The 16,890-nt window shown below is 39.3% G+C and overlaps 6 protein-coding genes across 9 annotated transcripts; 5 read left to right on the top strand and 1 right to left on the bottom strand.

The window, feature by feature from the left end:
• The first annotated feature begins 57 nt into the window (after positions 1-57).
• On the top strand, positions 58-6,300 carry LOC135163229 (rapamycin-insensitive companion of mTOR). Its single transcript, XM_064122479.1, has 3 exons — positions 58-333; positions 413-460; positions 1,516-6,300. Exons 1-3 carry the CDS (start codon positions 273-275, stop codon positions 5,862-5,864), a joined length of 4,458 nt encoding a protein of 1,485 aa, XP_063978549.1. The 5' UTR covers positions 58-272; the 3' UTR covers positions 5,865-6,300.
• On the bottom strand, positions 5,915-9,670 carry LOC135163240 (S-adenosylmethionine sensor upstream of mTORC1). 2 transcript variants are annotated; one of them, XR_010299091.1, is made up of 3 exons: positions 9,438-9,670; positions 6,714-9,151; positions 5,915-6,642 (listed from the first exon to the last, which is right to left on the bottom strand). XR_010299091.1 is itself a non-coding variant. In XM_064122494.1 (2 exons), exons 1-2 carry the CDS (start codon positions 9,582-9,584, stop codon positions 8,237-8,239), a joined length of 1,062 nt encoding a protein of 353 aa, XP_063978564.1. In that variant the 5' UTR covers positions 9,585-9,670; the 3' UTR covers positions 5,915-8,236. The 2 variants fall into 2 exon arrangements, 1 of the variants encoding a protein (XP_063978564.1); XM_064122494.1 differs by having other exon boundaries at positions 5,915-9,151.
• Positions 6,410-8,195, top strand: LOC135163239 (prostaglandin reductase 1-like). The gene is made up of 4 exons (XM_064122493.1): positions 6,410-6,563; positions 6,770-7,064; positions 7,350-7,623; positions 7,739-8,195. The coding sequence occupies exons 1-4, from the start codon at positions 6,410-6,412 to the stop codon at positions 8,087-8,089; spliced, it is 1,074 nt and encodes a 357-aa protein (XP_063978563.1). The 3' UTR covers positions 8,090-8,195.
• A 145-nt stretch (positions 9,671-9,815) lies between the features above and the next one.
• Positions 9,816-11,160, top strand: LOC135163247 (large ribosomal subunit protein eL28). Its single transcript, XM_064122505.1, has 4 exons — positions 9,816-9,878; positions 10,232-10,327; positions 10,551-10,793; positions 11,030-11,160. Exons 2-4 carry the CDS (start codon positions 10,241-10,243, stop codon positions 11,114-11,116), a joined length of 417 nt encoding a protein of 138 aa, XP_063978575.1. The 5' UTR covers positions 9,816-9,878; positions 10,232-10,240; the 3' UTR covers positions 11,117-11,160.
• A 15-nt stretch (positions 11,161-11,175) lies between these two features.
• Positions 11,176-13,464, top strand: LOC135163249 (uncharacterized). Of its 3 annotated transcripts, XM_064122508.1 has the most exons (7): positions 11,183-11,491; positions 11,685-11,734; positions 11,911-11,964; positions 12,494-12,548; positions 12,745-12,794; positions 13,073-13,133; positions 13,337-13,464. In XM_064122508.1, the coding sequence occupies exons 2-7, from the start codon at positions 11,732-11,734 to the stop codon at positions 13,357-13,359; spliced, it is 246 nt and encodes an 81-aa protein (XP_063978578.1). In that variant the 5' UTR covers positions 11,183-11,491; positions 11,685-11,731; the 3' UTR covers positions 13,360-13,464. The 3 variants fall into 3 exon arrangements, 2 of the variants coding, with proteins under 2 accessions (XP_063978577.1, XP_063978578.1); XM_064122507.1 differs by having other exon boundaries at positions 11,176-11,491; positions 13,073-13,425; XR_010299092.1 differs by lacking the exons at positions 11,183-11,491; positions 13,337-13,464 and adding an exon at positions 12,201-12,254 and having other exon boundaries at positions 11,501-11,734; positions 13,073-13,263.
• A 1,296-nt stretch (positions 13,465-14,760) lies between these two features.
• On the top strand, positions 14,761-16,401 carry LOC135163248 (ejaculatory bulb-specific protein 3-like). Its single transcript, XM_064122506.1, has 4 exons — positions 14,761-14,918; positions 15,183-15,360; positions 15,774-15,868; positions 16,176-16,401. Exons 1-4 carry the CDS (start codon positions 14,913-14,915, stop codon positions 16,275-16,277), a joined length of 381 nt encoding a protein of 126 aa, XP_063978576.1. The 5' UTR covers positions 14,761-14,912; the 3' UTR covers positions 16,278-16,401.
• The last annotated feature ends 489 nt before the right edge of the window (positions 16,402-16,890 follow it).

Below are 16,890 nucleotides of genomic sequence, written 5' to 3'. Positions count from 1 at the left end.
CAGAGGCATCAGTAGTGTGGCGAGTGGGTTTTCATACCCCTGGCATTTTCGCTGTGACACTTAGGCTGAGGGAAAAAAAGCGCCGAATAATTTCACAAGTAACAAATAAACCGCCTCGTGTTGACCAAATCACGTGAATAACTTGTGATCCAACCTGCCAGTGCTATTTATTCAACAGTCAATTGGATGATGACGATCATTATATTGCCAATGGGGTGGATTGAACGGACTAGATGTATTAATTGTGAACGTGGTTAGCGACCGGCGCGAAAATGGCAATGTCTAGTTGGATGATTTGGAGTAGAAACCTACGCCCTAACAGATTACAACGAAGTAAGTTTATTGCGTCCCATTCTTACTATGAGTTTGGCGGAATTGTTGACTTTTTATTTATCACTGGTTTTTATTTCAGATCGCCAGGATCATGAGAACAGTAACGTTCAGCTTGATCTGTCAAAAGGTTAGTGCCTTAACCTCAAACCGTCCCTCGGGGATCGTTTCTCCAGGAGCATCCTCGAGGCGGTGAACAGCAAGTGCTCAATGGCAACTGTCACTTTTTATGTATCTGGAGTTTTTTTTTATTTAATATTTTTTCTGTCTGAGATTTTAAGGAGAATATTTACAAAGGGTCGCTTTATCGTAAATAATTTAATTGTTAACACTCGTTTTTTTTCGTCTTTTTAAAAAGTAAAAACCGTCATTGCATTTTAAACTCTGCGCGATTTGAAAATGATGATTTATAGAAATGGAAAGCAAGTGATGAATGATGAAATTCATGATGACATTGTGTCGGCTTTTTCAATTAAAATAGTGATAAGGCAATTAAGGAATAAAAGTCGTAGAGAAAACGCAGAAATTAAAAAAATCTATAAGATGAAATTGACTTATTTTATGAGAGAAATTTCAATTTCATCGTTCTCTCCATTTTTTTCTACCAGAATATCTCGATACTAATTCCGCAAGTTCTATCCATTTTATATTCATCTTTCAAAACAATCAACAATTTTTCTTTCGAATATTCTATTCTGTTCTATTGACACAAATGTCTATCCTTCTCCTTGCGAAATATTTGGAAAACTCTCGAGCCTACCATAAAAGGTTAATCCCCTCGCTCCCGCCGAAATCGCATTGTTGATTTCTTCCGAATTTATGACCCGATATAACCACCTAACGAGGCAAACAAAACAAACGTTATTCTACTAAACCTCGTTATTTGTTATTCTTCAACCGCCACAAACAACTCCAATTTTATCGTTCTATACAAATCGTTCAATGCAAATCTTCCAAGTTGTATGTACTCTAACTTGCTCTCCTATTCACCAAAAAATCAGGGGAAAAATTTTCGATTCTCTTAAAAAAAGACGAAGTTTATTAAAAATTTTAAACATTTATAAACAAAAATTAACTCAATTAGCTCCTAAAAATCTCAATAAACTGCCTACCAATTTTCTTAATCCTTCATCCCTTTAAACTCTCCCTCTCATTCGCACGCTCACACGCTCCTTAATCTTCCAGATCTCAAGGACAACGTCAAAGAAGTCCTGACGAACGTCTGCCTCCGCCATGGAGTCTCCAGCGTCAAGAAGCTGGGCTACCTGAACGCCCTAGTCCGCCTAGTAACCGAGAATGACACCACTGATTACGGTCTCACCCCGGAGCAGTTGTTCTGCTGCCTGCGCGTGGGTCTCGTCCAAGACGCCACCCAGGTGCGAGCAGCAGCTCTCCGTTCAGTCAGATATCTTCTGAAGAAGCAGGAGGACGTAGTGACCCTCAATAAGCTCCATTACCCCTACTTCATCGCCCGCAGTATGGATATAAACCTGAGAAACGATATGGAGCGAATTCAAGCTCTGCGCCTAGTCCGTAGAATCCTAGTCCTGGCGCCGAAGCATTTCAGCCCAATTCTGGCCCGTTCCCTAATCAGCCTGACAAGTGGCGGTGTCGAGGAAAAGGACCGAACATTCCGTGCTTTTCTAGCGACTCTCTGCGAACTGGGAGTCGTTAACTCACCACTTTTGATCAGTTGTGGAGGTGTTGGTACGCTCGCAAGAACAGCTATGACAGGCTTGTGCTCAGCGATGGTGGAGTCGATAGTAGGTGTTCTCTTGCATTTGCTGGGCAATCCAGAAACAAGAAACAGTGTCTCCCTGCTCTGCCTGGCAGCACCCTACTGCGAGCTCCACTCATCCCTCAAGGATCGCTCGAAAGAGAACAGGGAGAGCAGATTTTCCGCCAGCAAACAGGCCCTCCTGAGCGTTCTCAGGTCCTATACAGGTATCATGAGCTTCTGCAATCCCCATGATCACTCAGGGTTAAAAGCAATCGCTGATATTCTCTATGTGGAGCAGTTGGAGGTACGGGGAGCTGTCCTAGAACTGCTGTACGAATTGCTGGGCCTGCCCCTTCCCACCTGGACTGACGAGCCTGACGTGGCTTTAGCAGCAGTCGATCCCAGCCGCCCCAGGGATAACTGGAGGCTCTCAGAAGGCTTTGTCACTGCTGAGGGACGATCTATTCTTCCTCCACTAGCTTCACACTGCCCTAATATCACTGAACTTCATTTAGCATTATTGGTTTACATATTTCTCGAGTGTGGCCTACATCGGGCACTCGCTGAGACAATCGTCACGTCTGATACTTTCATATCTGTCAGAGCAGCTGTGCTCCTCGGGGCACTTCTTCATCTGGCTCACTCCCTACTTCCACCAGACGTCTGTGATCTTACTCCACCACTTCCTAATTTACTGGAGCACGCCAGTGTCGGGAGACATCAAGCTCTAGCTGCTGTTGCCATACTGGGGAGGATGCACTCCATGATGAGAAGGAGACCTGTACCCTCTAGCCTATTCTTGGATAGAATTCTTCAGGCTGGCACTTGGATGACACCATGTCTACCCAGAAGACAGAGAACCTCAAGTAAAATTTGGTTGAGACGTGATTCTCCAACCACTCCACTTCTGAAAGATGCTCAAATTCTGAGTACCAAGGATCCACACGCCTGGAACTGGCCGGTGATACGGGCAATTCTGCGCTCGAGGGTCGATCCACTGAGAATTCTACATGACTCTGATCACAGATTATTGGTAAAACGACTTATCAGGTATTTCAAGCCCACGTCAAATACGTACAGCAGGGTTGACACATGTGTAACACTTGCCAGGGAGGCAACTCTAGCTGGTTGTGATTTGGTCAACTGTCTTCTGGAGGTGGCAGAGCCCGATGGTATCAGATTATTGCACGAACTCATCAGTGATATTGCCGAACAAATATCGGCGATCACTAGTCAACCGTCTGCCCACGATTGTCTCTTCTCTCCTAAACACATGACCACCACCTGCTGTCAAAAGTATTTCCTCTTCCTGGGGCAGTTGAGCCAGTCAGCCAAAGGAACTGTCACTCTCAAGACTTTCGATCTTCTTGACAAAATGGAGCAGTTGGCCGTTTCAACTAATCACGACTGCTACGTTAAGCTCATTGTTTCCAGTTTGGATTACACTAGAGAGGGTCCCAACAGGAAAGTCCTGTGTAAAATCATATCATCGGGTCTGGAGCAAACACGTGTTTACGCCACCCAGTTTCTCAGGCTCATCCTGCGTGCGAGAATCACCGACGCCTCCCCGTGGGCGCTGACATTATTGACTGAAAGACTGTCAGATAGTAGTAGAGTTGTTTCTCTAGCAGCACTGGAAGCACTTCATGAAGCCAGTGAAGAGCCGGAGTACCTCGAGATACTTTTCAATCAAGGGGGTAATAGCAGGGCTTGGGACAAGTGGCTTGATCATCTTGGAGATCGAGGATACCTTCTCAATATCCGGTTCTACTCTCTTCGATCAGGATTCAGCAAACTCCCTTCTCCTGTTGAGGAGCTTGAAAAGTGGATGAAACCCGGTGGCTTCGCCGAGAGGTATGTGGGGCTCATCGAGGGGGAGATACACGACTCATTTACCAGGAGACAACGGGGTGAGAACGGCAGCTACCTGAGACGACAGACCAACACGCTGGTGCTACCCAGAGACGTTTTCATTACTCCTCATCTCCTGGGGCAGCTTGTGCAGCACGATTCGGGTATCCAGTTGTTGACGAGGAGGAGCATTGTCCAGAGATTGGCTAGAATTATTCAGAGGTTTATTCTCGATTTTGGAGGCGATTCTGAATCGAATTCAAAAGCCACGAAGAGCAGTAGATCAGGCTTTGAAGAGACTCACTTCTTGTCTGAAGAGTCTGGTCCTGAGGAGTCCAACGAGCCCAGCAGACTGGAGACAATCATCGATGCCGAGGTGATGGAGACAATTCCCACACCCCTCAGACAAGACTCCCTGGCCGACTCCGAGAGGACGACCCCAGAGAGAACAGCTGATCATGACACTGTTGGTCCTGAGGCAAGAATTCTTGCTGTAAAGGCTGCCCTGTGGAGTGCTGGACACTCTGGGACATCACCAGCTGGTGTTGAACAGCTCAAGCATCACAAAGTCGTCGAGATGATGACAAATTTAGCTGAGAGCTGTCAGTACTACTCTGTCAGGGCGATTGCCATGTACTCACTCAGTTTAATCAGTACGACTAGAGCTGGTGCTGATGTACTTGCCATCTATGATTGGCCTTGCGTCAGGTATAGACGTGGCGATTACTGGCCCATTGTCCGACCCACCCAGCGACAACGACTTCCCAGTCCTGTTCCCATTCAGAAACATCACAGAAGTCTCAGTGATGGTAAACCCGATCTGCCAAATCCCATTGGCAGACGTACCAGATACATATCCGAGAGTGCTGCCACTGATTCTGAAATCAAGAAGCTGACCTTCAGTGAGAGGGGTGAAACACCAAGTCCAGTGTCCAGTTCCCAGAGACTCAGCCAACAGGATGCCGAGGGATACGCCAAACTTAGAAGCTATAGGATAAATAGGATACCCAGTTTCTCACCCAGTAGTCTTGATATGAATATCTCCGATGGACGATTATCACTTCAGAATCTCTCGGAGTTTGAGACTTCCAGGAATTGGTCTGATAATGCCACTGCACTGACACCACCGGCTGTTGTCACCAAGGAGGAAGACTCTGGGGATACCTGTTACATGGGTATTTGTCTACCGAGAAATTTGCAGATGATTTTTCCAGAAAGTCTTAACAAGGGATCTACTGTCTGTGTACCGTTGAGCAGAAGTGCCGATGATTTTAATCAAGATGATGAGGAGTCGAGTTCGGAGAGCGACACGATAAACCACACGAAAATTTGTCTGGTGTGCCATCAGGGGATGAAGCCACGGGTTGATGTCACGGAGGACGATGCCAATGTCCGAAAGGAAACCCTGAGACAAGCTCAGAGGCTGTCCAACCCCGTCTGGTACCGCCACAGTCGGCAGGCGCTGTTGAGACTCAGACAAAGATATCCTGAGAAGTTTCAAGACACGTGTTTATTCTCCGAAGTAGCTTGCCGTCTAGGAAGTGGATCGTATAGACTTCCAGCACGTCGTTTTCTCCAGGAGCTCTTCCTGGACGCGCCCTTTAACCGCCTCTACGTAGAACCAATGAATATTCTGAATATGCGCCTCAGCGGGGTAAATCTACCTCAGGCGAGTTCCACTCGTGATGCAAACATAGGCCTACCGAAGAGACGAATCAATGGTAAATCGACGACATCGGCAGTCCCATCATCCTCATCGGCGAGCTCCGCGCTTGCTAGTGAAGCGAGGGACACTTGTGAAGATTTAAGGTCCCCAGAGGCATCCGATACAACTGAAAAGCTCAGCGATGAGAAAATAATAGCTGAAATATTGAAGCCTGCTGAAAGACTTAGGGTATCAAAGAGTTCCGATAATAAATTATTAAAAATTACTGGTACAAACACTGCCATCAGCCTTGATTAGTAATCCAATTTGTGAATTGATAATGTGTAAATATTTTATATTAATGAGAGATGAAGATAATTATTGAATTATATTAAATAAAGGAACGAATTCTGATATTGATAGCAATATTTCTGTCACTGGAGGTGTTTGATATTTCAAACGCACGAAAGAAAAAAAGTAATGAAACTATTCTAATAGTTCGATCACTAGGAATTAATTTATTTAAATACGTTAGAGAATATTTTCAATGTTTTTTATTTTTGTTTGTCAAAAGGAGAAAAATGAAATTTTCAGAAAAAAATAAGTCGAGTAGTTTCTATTGCAAAAAATCAGTGGAAAACGAATGGACTTCACTATCTTTCTGCTTAACGATTATTACAAAAGAGCCTGGCGTTGCACCCAACATGATTTGCAGTATTTGGATGATGAAAGAATAAATCGACTTCAACCGATATCGAATCGAATTTATCATTACAAACTCACGCGATCGCAATATTTACTTGAGGTGCTCCCCCCGTGCATTACGTATCAGCTGCGGCTCTCAATTATCACATACATACAATATGGCGTTGAAGTTGGTTTCGGGGACTCGGAATTATTGCACCGGCGCCATGAGAATTGCAAAAAAATGGGTTCTCGTGAAACATTTCAAAGGAGAGCCCAAGTCATCCGATTTGAAAATCGTCGAGGAAGAACTGCCGCCAATAAAGGATGGAGGTAGGACAAATTATATTATTTACCTAGTCCTTCATCTATTGATTGGTTGATCGATTAGTTCTACTATTTATTGAACCAGCTATTTATCAAAATGTTCAAAAACATTAGCAAAACCAAATTTAAAAAAAAAATTAGCATGTCCAAAAATACCTGCAGGGGGAATCAATTAATTTTCGGAATTTTTATCATTTCGTCTTCTCCTGCAGAATATTTGACGCAGGCAGAGTACATATCAGTCGATCCTTATCAGCGCCGGTACATCACAAAGTATCCCCTGGGAATCACAATGCTTGGGTCTCAAGTCGCTCAGATAATTGAATCGAAGAATCCAAATTATCCGGTGGGAAAGAGAGTCGTTGGTTGGTTGGGGTGGAGGAGCCACACTATTCTCGATGGAAAAGCTTTTCCTGGCGCCGCTGTTATGGATCAAATCCCCTATATTATTCCGGATTTCGGGGATCTTCCGCCGTCGCTCGCACTGGGTATCGCGGGGATGCCAGGGTATGCATTCAAATTTGGCAAATAAGATTGCATAGTTGCAGAGAAACGTTTTTCATTAGAAAATTCAAGGAAAAAAATATATACGTAATTGTTTTTCTTCTAGTTATATACGAGATACGTGCAAACAAAAGTAATAAATAGTGTATCTCATACATAATAATGTATCGAGAAAAAAATATTTTCCTCCATCAATTTTTGAATTTAAAAAAGATATATTTTGAAATTGAAATTTGATATTTTTTCTCTGATAATACCATTGACTAGTTTTATTACTATTTTATGAAGAAATACCGCATATTTCGGACTTCTCGAGGTATGTAAACCGAAGGCAGGTGAAACCCTAGTCGTGACTGGAGCTGCTGGTGCTGTGGGCTCCCACGTGGGGCAAATCGGAAAGATCAAGGGCATGAGAGTGATTGGGATAGCTGGATCTGAGGAGAAATGTCGATGGTTGACTGACGAACTGGGTTTCGATTACGCGATAAATTACAAAACGGCTAACATCGGAGAAGAACTAAAAAGAGCGGCTCCAGAAGGCTTTGATTGTTTCTTTGATAACGTAAGCACACACTCTTTACTTCATTTTTTTTTTGTAAACGAGATTTGGAAATATTTCCCTACATCATTAAATAATAATTAATAATTACTAAGAAGCTGGTCTGATGATGTTGCAGGTGGGTGGGCAGATATCCAGCACAATCATCTATCAGATGAAGCAGATGGGACGTGTCTCGGTAGTGGGCAGTATTTCTTCCTACAATGAGGACGAGAGGGACATATCAACCCTTCCAAAAGCAACGATCATCCAGCCGGGAATAGTGAGCGGTGAGTTGACGATCAGAGGTATTCGTGTGGCCTCCTTCCTCGACCGGTGGATGGAGGGTATCGAGCAGAACCTCCAGTGGATCAGAGAGGGAAAGCTCCAGTATCGGGAGACTGTCACCGAGGGATTCGAGAATACTTTTAAAGCGTTCACAGGAATGCTGAAGGGGGACAATTTCGGGAAGGCTATTGTTAAAATCTGATTGGTGATTTTCATCTTGATTTTTAAGTATTATATTGATATTTGAAGACTTCCAATACAGAATGTAACCATAAAAAATTATTCACAAATTATAGTCTCCCCAGGGACATCTCTAAATGTATTATTCAATGACATTCACCTTTCCTATTTAACTGAGAGGATGATCAAAAAATTCAGGCAATTCCTGAAAGCCCTTACAGTTCTCACTCGCACTAGAAAAAATCTCCCTCTCCTCCTGATCGTCCTCGGCTTTAATCTCCTGAAAGTCCTGGGGGATGAATATTTTATCGAGCGCCTTGAACAGCAAATCCTCTCTCTCCAAGACCTGTATCTGTGCCCACCTCGCTGCAACAGCTTCATCAAAGCATTTTCTGAAGCAAATGCAGTGCACATGTTTCAATTTTTCATACGCTATTCTCATGAATCCCAGATGAGACAGAACAAATCTCCAGGACTTCATGATTCTGGCGTTCGCCCCCACGTGTTTGGAGTCTGGAGTGACGATAATCAGCAGTCCCCCAGGTTTCAAGATGTCGTGGGCCTTTTCGCAGCAGTGGAAACGTTGGTCTGGGGATGGTAGGTACTCTAGTAGAAGGGAGAACACGCAGACATCATAATAGTTCTTCTCCAGTTGCACTAGTTCCCGATTGTCTCTGACTTCTGTCGTGTTTCCAATCACCACATCCAGGAAATCGCACTTGAGGACTTGGGTGGAGTAGGGAGCCAGGTCTATGGCTGTCACATCGAAGCTCTCGTCGTCCCCGAGGGGATTGTAACAACTCCCAACGTCTATTATTTTTATTTTCGATGGGAGAAGCTCGTCTGGTGCTCTTGGGGACGATGTGAGAGGCCTGCGAGACGGTGGGGACGTTGGAGTCTCGATTTTAGCTGAAATTGAGACTTCCCGTTGGTCATATTTACCTTTACCTCCCTCCAAATAGTAGTTGTAGCACTGTCGTTTGATCCATTGGATTCTACAGTGCGTGGAGATGTTTTTCCGGAGGGGATCGCTGTTCTGTGTCCAATGAGACGTCGCCAGCTCTTTCATAGATTCTGCATAATTCTGAGAGGTGAAAAAAAAATTGGTAAAAGTTAATATCGACTGCCTCATCTTGAAAGAATTTCATTTTTTGTGGTAGCACAGAATGAATAAGCAATTGACAGAAGCCAGATTATTTATTTATTCGTGGAGATCTTGGGGGTGTTCAAGTTCTTTTCTTGTTTGTGACTTTTGGGAGACAATTGGTGAATTATTTTAACAAATGGTAGTTTATCGAACAATAATATTTGATGGAGGATTTATGAATGACAATTTGATGTCTGGGAATGATTATTTATAAGTTAATAACCTGTAAGTCTTTTGTTCTTGACAAATGTCGATTCCAAGCTTCCTTGGGCCCGTACACCTGACACTCCTGTCGCAGTCGACTGTGAGTCTCTTTTATGAAAGTCGAAAGCTTCTTGTGTTCTTCACTCGCCATTATTGCAATTTTCATTTATTTTTCTATTGTTTGTTGATGGAGTAATGTCAACAATCAGCAAAACCATTTCAAACGAACCAAGATGTCGCTCTCTGACCGGAAATTCAAAATAATTCCTGATTTTCAAAACAAAATGTTGTAAGAAAATTATTATTAATTTATAGGTTAAAAAATTATCATAAAAATTCTGGGGATTTTTTAGAATGTAAAATATTGCACAATTGATCAGAACATTGAACTCACAGTTTTGTCGTTTGAGTTCAACTTCCGGTAACGTTCTTTCCTCTCGTTGGCCCCAGGACGCACGAGGTAAAAAGTGATTTTCACTATTTTTCAGTGTTTTTAATTAGTCCGAAATTATTTGTACTGACTTAACGTAGTTTTCAGATTCTTGTCGAGGTTTTTATTGATCGATATATTTTTTTTATGTATACTTTTGTTTTATCGTGGATAAATACATGTGTCAGTGAACACTGAAGCACGTAACACATTTACAAATAATTATTACCCGTTTGATACGGAAAAAAATACACTTGATAACTGTTGGAGGTGATCATTGACTTCTCAATGTTCCAATTTATTACAAAATAATAGTTGTATTATGGATAATAACCGGGTAAATGTGGAAGGGGAGTTCTAACCTCAAAAATTCATGCTTCAAGGTGTTCATCATGTCGTCCCACTTGAATTGGATGATCATCCGCAACAACAATGCTTTCCTTCTCAAGAAGAGGAATATTAGCAAGCCCTTCTCAACGGTATGTTTTATTAATAATAAATTTTATGTTGAAGGTAACAGAATTAATGAAAGAGATATTTTTGGAAGCAATGAAATCGTTTGTTGGACATCTCTCAAACAATCTTGCTCCAAATTATTAATTTTTATTATTTTTCAATGTGGGAATTAGATGTTGATTAAACTGAGGTTATGAATGCTGGTTCATATGATTTTTCAAATTTTGAATACATTTTTTCATGCAGGAACCCAACAACTTGACGAACTTGAGCAGCTACCGTTACTCTGGTCTCGTCCACCGCAAAACCCTGGGAGTCGTTGACACCCCAGACAAAAAGGGTTTCACTGTTGTCTACAAGAAGGGAAAGGTCGCCAACAAACCAGCAAAGGCCACCATCAAGCGCACCATGAAGGCTGGAGCACGCCGTTCCCTCTGGAAGCTGAAGAACCTCATTTCATCGACGAAATACAGACGCGATCTCACCAAGGTACAAATTGAATGGCCTCATTAATTATAATTACCAGATTATAAATTCCTTTCCTACGAACTAGAATTGATGACTTCAATGTACCTCTGAATTTGGATCACATTACGATGTTGATTGAATCTTAAACTATTTCTGATAAGTAATTGAGATCAATTAGCAATGTCCTATTCAGCAGAAAAATTAATTTCAATTTCTTTGTTGTTTATTTCATGACTAACGGTGTTCTATTTATTCAGGTTGCCCTTCGTCGTGCCAGCGCAGTCCTCAGATCCCAGAAGCCTCTTCCAGCTAAGAAGACACGCGCTCCTAAAAAAACCGATTAATTCCTGAGTTTTCTCTAATAAAAATAAAGATATTCTAAAGCCAATATTTTCGGAACACGTCAACGATAGAATAGAGATGGAATCCTTAGAATAGATAAGATTCTATTAATTTTAATTGGTCATTGTCAATTAAATGAAATGCAATTTTAGTGGAGAATCATCTGTATTCTATTGTGATGTGATTTAATTATTTACTTTTATGGTTAGATGATTTTATAAGAATGATAATGACATTGTCATATTTTTTTGGTCGAAGGTGAGACATTATTTTTTATTAAATAGGTGGAAAAATTATAAATTTAATGGTTGATTTCTATTTGTTCTGTTCAGGTACTTTTGGAGTATTTAGAATGAACTCCAAATAGAAATTTTTAGGTGAGTGAGTTTTTTAAGATGTATTAAGATTAATTGGCAATCAACTGGCCTTTTGTGATGAATTTAGCAACCACCAAGATCTATGAATGCCATGATTTTTCTAGTATTTGCTATCTGAATGGATAGACTCCAAGAAATGTTATGAATTATTCATAGGAAAACAAAATTTTAAAGATTTACTTTTCTGTTACAGATTTTTCGAAGCCTGAATTCTGGTTAGCACTATGTTTTGCAGAATGAATGGTAAGAATTTTGTTTAATACTTTGTAACGACTTTTTGTCAATATGATGATATATGCAACCACCAAGATCTATGAATGCCATGATTTTATTCTGTATTTGCTATCTGACGTTCTTTAACCAGAAAAAAGTTTTTTTCAAGCGTCTGCCAATATTTCATTGTTTTTTTTTCATTACAGATGTCTTTTTCGGCAGAACAGGCAACGGGAAAGGATTTCGTGAATCAATCACAGGTAAGTGTCAACTTGAAAAATAATTTTCATAAACTAACATTCTCGATTAAATTGTACGAGCTTGTAAATTTTTTTGAGATTTATTAACAGTTTGCTGTAAATATGATGATATATGCAACCACCAAGATCTATGAGTGCCATGATTTTAGTCTGTATTTGCTATCTGACGTTCTTTAAACACCAAAAAAATATTTGCAAGTTTCTGCCAATATTTCAATGTTTTTTTTTCATTACAGATGTCTTCTTTGGCACAACAGCCAGTTGGAAAGGATTTGGTGACTGAGTGATAGGTAAATATCAGTTTGAAAAATAATTTTCATGAACTAACATTCTCTGTTAAATTGTATGGGTCTGTACATTTTTTTGAGGTTGACTAATAATTTGGTTCCAATATGATGATATATACAACCACCAAGATCTATGAATGCCATGATTTTAGTCTGTATTTGCTATCTGAAGTCATTTAATTAGAGAAATAATTCCTTTCAAGCCTCTACAACGATTTAATTTTTTTTTTTTTTTATTACAGATTTTGTTTTTCAACAGACCAGGGAGAGGAGAAGAATCTTATAAAACAATCGAAGGTAAATATAAACTTGAACAATCACTAGACTTAAAAACTATTTACTAACAAGGTTCTGTCAAACTGATGATATATGCAACCACCAAGATCTATGAATGCCGTGATTTTAGTCTGTATTTGCTATCTGAAGTCATTTGACATCAAAAAAATGTTTTTTCAAGCTCCTGCAAATATTTAAGACTTCTTTTTAATTACAGGTTTATCTTCAAACCAAATAGGGACCACGACTTTCATGGAACAATCAAAGGTAAATATCAGTTTGATTCAGCTGAAAATTTTCCTAAATTTAAATTCAGTACTTTGATGAATTCAATCTTTATTATATTTAAAATTGCTGAATTGATTTTGAGACGACATTCCCTAATCAGTGAATCATCTTCATCAACATTCATTATGATGATTTATGCAACCACCAAAACATCTGAAAGCCATGATTAACATATTTGCTACTCTGACCAAACTTCCACTAACACACTTCAAGTCCCCGTCAAGTAATTGTCCTAATCCTCTCGATTTCTTCTACAGTTGCAGCTACTTCAGGGCGTTGGACTGTTGCATCACCGGACTTTCCCGACGACTCCCTCAGGTAAAGTCACTTCATTGTTTGCTGTTTATCTTTCGTCATCCGCTGAAGTTCAAACTCCAATGATGAAACATTCACAACCACCAAGATCTATGAGTGCCGTGATTTGTACTAGTATTTGCTATCTGATGTTCCACGAAAACTCGTTAAGTTCGTGAGGCTGAATAAATTTTGTTTGATTCATATGTTTTACTCTCTTCGTTCAGGTTCAAGGATGTGGTCGAGGTGATGCAGAGATCCATGCAGAGGATAAATAAGATAAGCATTGACGTGTGTACTTAAATTTCAATAAATGAAAAATAATGTTGAAGAAAAGTTTTGAATTTTTATTTTAGAAACTTAGAATTTTTCCCTGTGGTCTCTTTCATTTATTGATGCGGGAGATAATATAATGTAAAAATTATTACCTTTTTCTTTTTATTAACTATAAATATTCTAATGTTTCCCTATTGATAGTATATTTTAGAAAATATTCATGTTCTTTAAAAGGTTTGAAGGATTTTTCATTCAGTAATTTGAAAAATAATAAATGTTGAATCAATTTTTCATGATATGAATTTTTGAATCAGTAAATTTCTCGTTAAACGATGAAACAATTCACCTCATAACACTTTTTATAATCGCTTGTAGTAAAAAATTAAAAAAGCAGTTGACGAACTGTCAAATTTGTTTAATCATATTTTACGACAATTATCTCCGGCAGACAACAATGCCTCAAATAAATCCTCAAAGTCGACAATTCCATTTGCCATAAAAGAAGTCAATTTGACGGTCACGAGAGAAGGCCAACTGGTGAATCCCACGTGCGTGAAGGCCATCGCCTATGATTCATCCGCAAACTCGATGAAAAATGCATTTGCTCTGCTGGTGTCTTTTTTTATGTGCTTGAAGGGATACCAAGACCGGGAATTTCCCGATTGTATTTTTCCCCGGACCATTAGCCCAACAGGTTTCGCCATCAATCGGTCTCTCAGAACCTCTTCACGCCCGTCAACAAATTTCCAACGTCGTATTTACATGTCAATCAGCTCAGGGACACGAAATTGATGTTCCTCACTCAAACAATTCCAGGGTAAGAGGAAGTCCAAAGCAAATTTATCACGTGTTTAAAAGGACTTCACTGTCTGTACGTGTCACGTATTTCAATAGACCCATTTATTAAAAATCAATAACAATTATATTGATCAAAAATATTTATCTATAATAAAATATAGTCCTAATGGCGAAAGAGATCGACTTAATTGCTATTGGAAAATTAGTAGCAACTATTATTATTATTACGTTCTAATTAATAGTTCGTATATTAATAATAGTATTAATAAAAAAAATGATCACTAGGTTTTTAAAAACAAATAACAAAGAATTGTTTTATTTAAAATTCCCGTTATCAAAAAAATTCGAAAAAATTTCCCGTATTTTGACCCAGCCAGAAATTTCGAGTGGCTAAAAGAAATTATAAAAAAATATGCAAATTGAACTGTTGAACTGAGAGCCCAAAAAATATAGTCAAAAAAATCTCATTTCAATAACCGTTTCGAACGACATTGACGCACGCCAATGGACCGAAGTGTCTCATCAGTATTCCGCGATGTATTCCTCGAAATATAACATATGCAGGCCCCCAGAAGGAAGATAAAGAGCGGAGAAAAATAAATAATAAGTTGGGAAACGAGAGTTGGACGATTTAGGACCCTGGACACCGGGTTGGGTATAAGAGTGGACAGCGATCGACGTCCAGCCATCAGTCTCTCAACAACATTCGTTCCTAACAAACCTACGAGAATGAAGGTAACTGCCTTCGATATTCACGAACACTTGGATGTGAAAGTTCATAATTTTCCACAAAAAATCTTGTTCGATTTTATTATTTTCTTTTCATTTGTCATTGTTATTCGTCATTCGGTCATTTCCAGAATTTTTTTACATTAAAGAAAATGATATAACTAAATATAGCATTTTCCCAGAATAAATAAACAATTTGTAGGGAGAAAGAAGTTAAGTTCATCTTTTTCAATTTCAAGTGAACATAAAAAACAATTTAACACTGTGTAGGTCGCCATTGTATTGCTCGCTGTGGTAGCTGTTACCCTGGGGAAGCCCCAGGGCTACACCACTAAATACGACAACGTAGACCTGGACCAGATCCTCCGTAATGATCGTCTCCTTAACAACTATGTGAAATGTCTTCTGGACGAGGGAAATTGCACGAGTGACGGAAAAGAATTGAAAGGTACCTTCACTTTTTTAAACAAAGATCTCATGGTTATTTACTCCACTTGGTTACCGAATCAAATTGTTTCGATCGAATGAAAATATAAATAAATAAGTACAGAAATGGAGAAATAAACCAGTAAATAAATGAACGGGATAAAATCATAATTTATTAGATGACGAACTGACAAATAAATAAAGTGTTCTTCTAATCGTTGAAATATTGTTGAAATATTAGGAAATATTATCAGTATGAGCCAATTAATGAATGAAATATTTGTTAAAACAAGACAGAAAGTGTAAAAAAAATCGTTAAAAAATTGATGTTTTTCTTTGAACAGAACTTGAATCCGTAGTTCAACATTATATTCAGCTATTCAGTTATTCAATTAATTAATTTAATTTATAAAAATTGAATAATCTTCCTTTCAGCTTCTCTCCCCGATGCTCTCGCCACTGGCTGCAACAAATGTAGTGAAAAACAGAGGGTAGGCAGTGAGAAGGTCATCCGGTATTTGGTAAACGAGGTACGTTCACCTTCTCCAATCCCACCCACTGATAAAAAAAAAATAATAATAAAATTCACCTTCTGTAACGAGAAAACGAGTTATGGCTCCAATTGCACTGAAACGTGTTACATGAACGCCTCTTAATTTCCCCTCTTTTCTCTCTGTCTCGTGCACACCGAAGGCTCTGAAAACTCGTTCAACTTTCACCTGCCCTAGATTGAGATCTCACGGGCTTACCATACCTCCCGGGGTTTTTCCAATGGGCAAAAAAAAAATGAATAACTCGAAATATGCTCTCATTGTCTCGGTATTTCAATGCTTTCAGCGTCCAAAGGTCTGGCAGAAACTCGCCGCTAAGTACGATCCACATGACGAATACAGGGTAAAGTTCCAGGGGGAGGCCAACGCACGGGGGATTAAGGTTTAAATAACTAATTGTTGTCATTAAATTTTATCATTTATAAATTCTTACTCGGGAGTTTTGAGGCTCTCATGATGTATCAAATTCTTTGTGTTTTTTTTATTTTTTGAATAAATCTTTTGGAAGAATATCTGTAGTGAATTTTTATTTATGAGAATTATTCTTAAATGTGCAACCAGTCGTGAAGGAAAATTAATTATAAATATAGTTGTAACTATTTTAACAATGATCGGAGGGTTTGGACAATTTCTAACTTCGATGAATTTTTTTTACATTTTCAAAGAAATATTTCAGAAGAATATTATTAACGACTGTTACGAGTCTCGTCCAATAAAAAATACGTAGAAACAAATAAGAGAACAGATAATTACAATGTTGTGAAAATTTAATGAGTAAGATGTCAATAAATTACGACATTATTGCGCCTAATGTTATGAAAGATTGGAAATATAATCTGGAGAATTGGCTGGAATGAAAGTGAAATTTTTAGTTCCATAGATAGAAAATCCGAAAGGAACGTTTGATTGAACGGTTTTTAATCATCGAAGATAATCTCTCAATCAAATAAGTCGCGGTGAATGAATTAATTCTGAGATAAATTAAATCGATAAAATCTATA

The sequence above is a fragment of the Diachasmimorpha longicaudata genome, chromosome 6, assembly GCF_034640455.1.
Source record: "Diachasmimorpha longicaudata isolate KC_UGA_2023 chromosome 6, iyDiaLong2, whole genome shotgun sequence".
NCBI classification, from domain to species: Eukaryota; Metazoa; Arthropoda; class Insecta; order Hymenoptera; family Braconidae; genus Diachasmimorpha; species Diachasmimorpha longicaudata.
Note: the sequence above shows the minus strand (reverse complement) of the source record. Positions and strands in the feature narration are given on the sequence as shown.

Coding starts and splice junctions, on each gene's coding strand:
- LOC135163229 (XM_064122479.1), top strand. CDS start 273: ATGGCAATGTCTAGTTGGATGATTTGGAGTAGAAACCTACGCCCTAAC. Junction 334..412: donor CCCTAACAGATTACAACGAA/GTAAGTTTATTG, acceptor TTTTTATTTCAG/ATCGCCAGGATCATGAGAAC. Junction 461..1,515: donor TCAGCTTGATCTGTCAAAAG/GTTAGTGCCTTA, acceptor TTAATCTTCCAG/ATCTCAAGGACAACGTCAAA.
- LOC135163239 (XM_064122493.1), top strand. CDS start 6,410: ATGGCGTTGAAGTTGGTTTCGGGGACTCGGAATTATTGCACCGGCGCC. Junction 7,065..7,349: donor GGTATCGCGGGGATGCCAGG/GTATGCATTCAA, acceptor TATTTTATGAAG/AAATACCGCATATTTCGGAC. Junction 7,624..7,738: donor TTGATTGTTTCTTTGATAAC/GTAAGCACACAC, acceptor ATGATGTTGCAG/GTGGGTGGGCAGATATCCAG.
- LOC135163240 (XM_064122494.1), bottom strand. CDS start 9,584: ATGAAAATTGCAATAATGGCGAGTGAAGAACACAAGAAGCTTTCGACT. Junction 9,152..9,437: donor CAAGAACAAAAGACTTACAG/GTTATTAACTTA, acceptor TTCACCTCTCAG/AATTATGCAGAATCTATGAA.
- LOC135163247 (XM_064122505.1), top strand. CDS start 10,241: ATGTCGTCCCACTTGAATTGGATGATCATCCGCAACAACAATGCTTTC. Junction 10,328..10,550: donor TTAGCAAGCCCTTCTCAACG/GTATGTTTTATT, acceptor TTTTTCATGCAG/GAACCCAACAACTTGACGAA. Junction 10,794..11,029: donor ACAGACGCGATCTCACCAAG/GTACAAATTGAA, acceptor CTATTTATTCAG/GTTGCCCTTCGTCGTGCCAG.
- LOC135163249 (XM_064122507.1), top strand. Junction 12,549..12,744: donor ATCTTATAAAACAATCGAAG/GTAAATATAAAC, acceptor TTTTAATTACAG/GTTTATCTTCAAACCAAATA. Junction 12,795..13,072: donor CTTTCATGGAACAATCAAAG/GTAAATATCAGT, acceptor TTTCTTCTACAG/TTGCAGCTACTTCAGGGCGT.
- LOC135163248 (XM_064122506.1), top strand. Junction 15,361..15,773: donor TGACGGAAAAGAATTGAAAG/GTACCTTCACTT, acceptor TCTTCCTTTCAG/CTTCTCTCCCCGATGCTCTC. Junction 15,869..16,175: donor TCCGGTATTTGGTAAACGAG/GTACGTTCACCT, acceptor CAATGCTTTCAG/CGTCCAAAGGTCTGGCAGAA.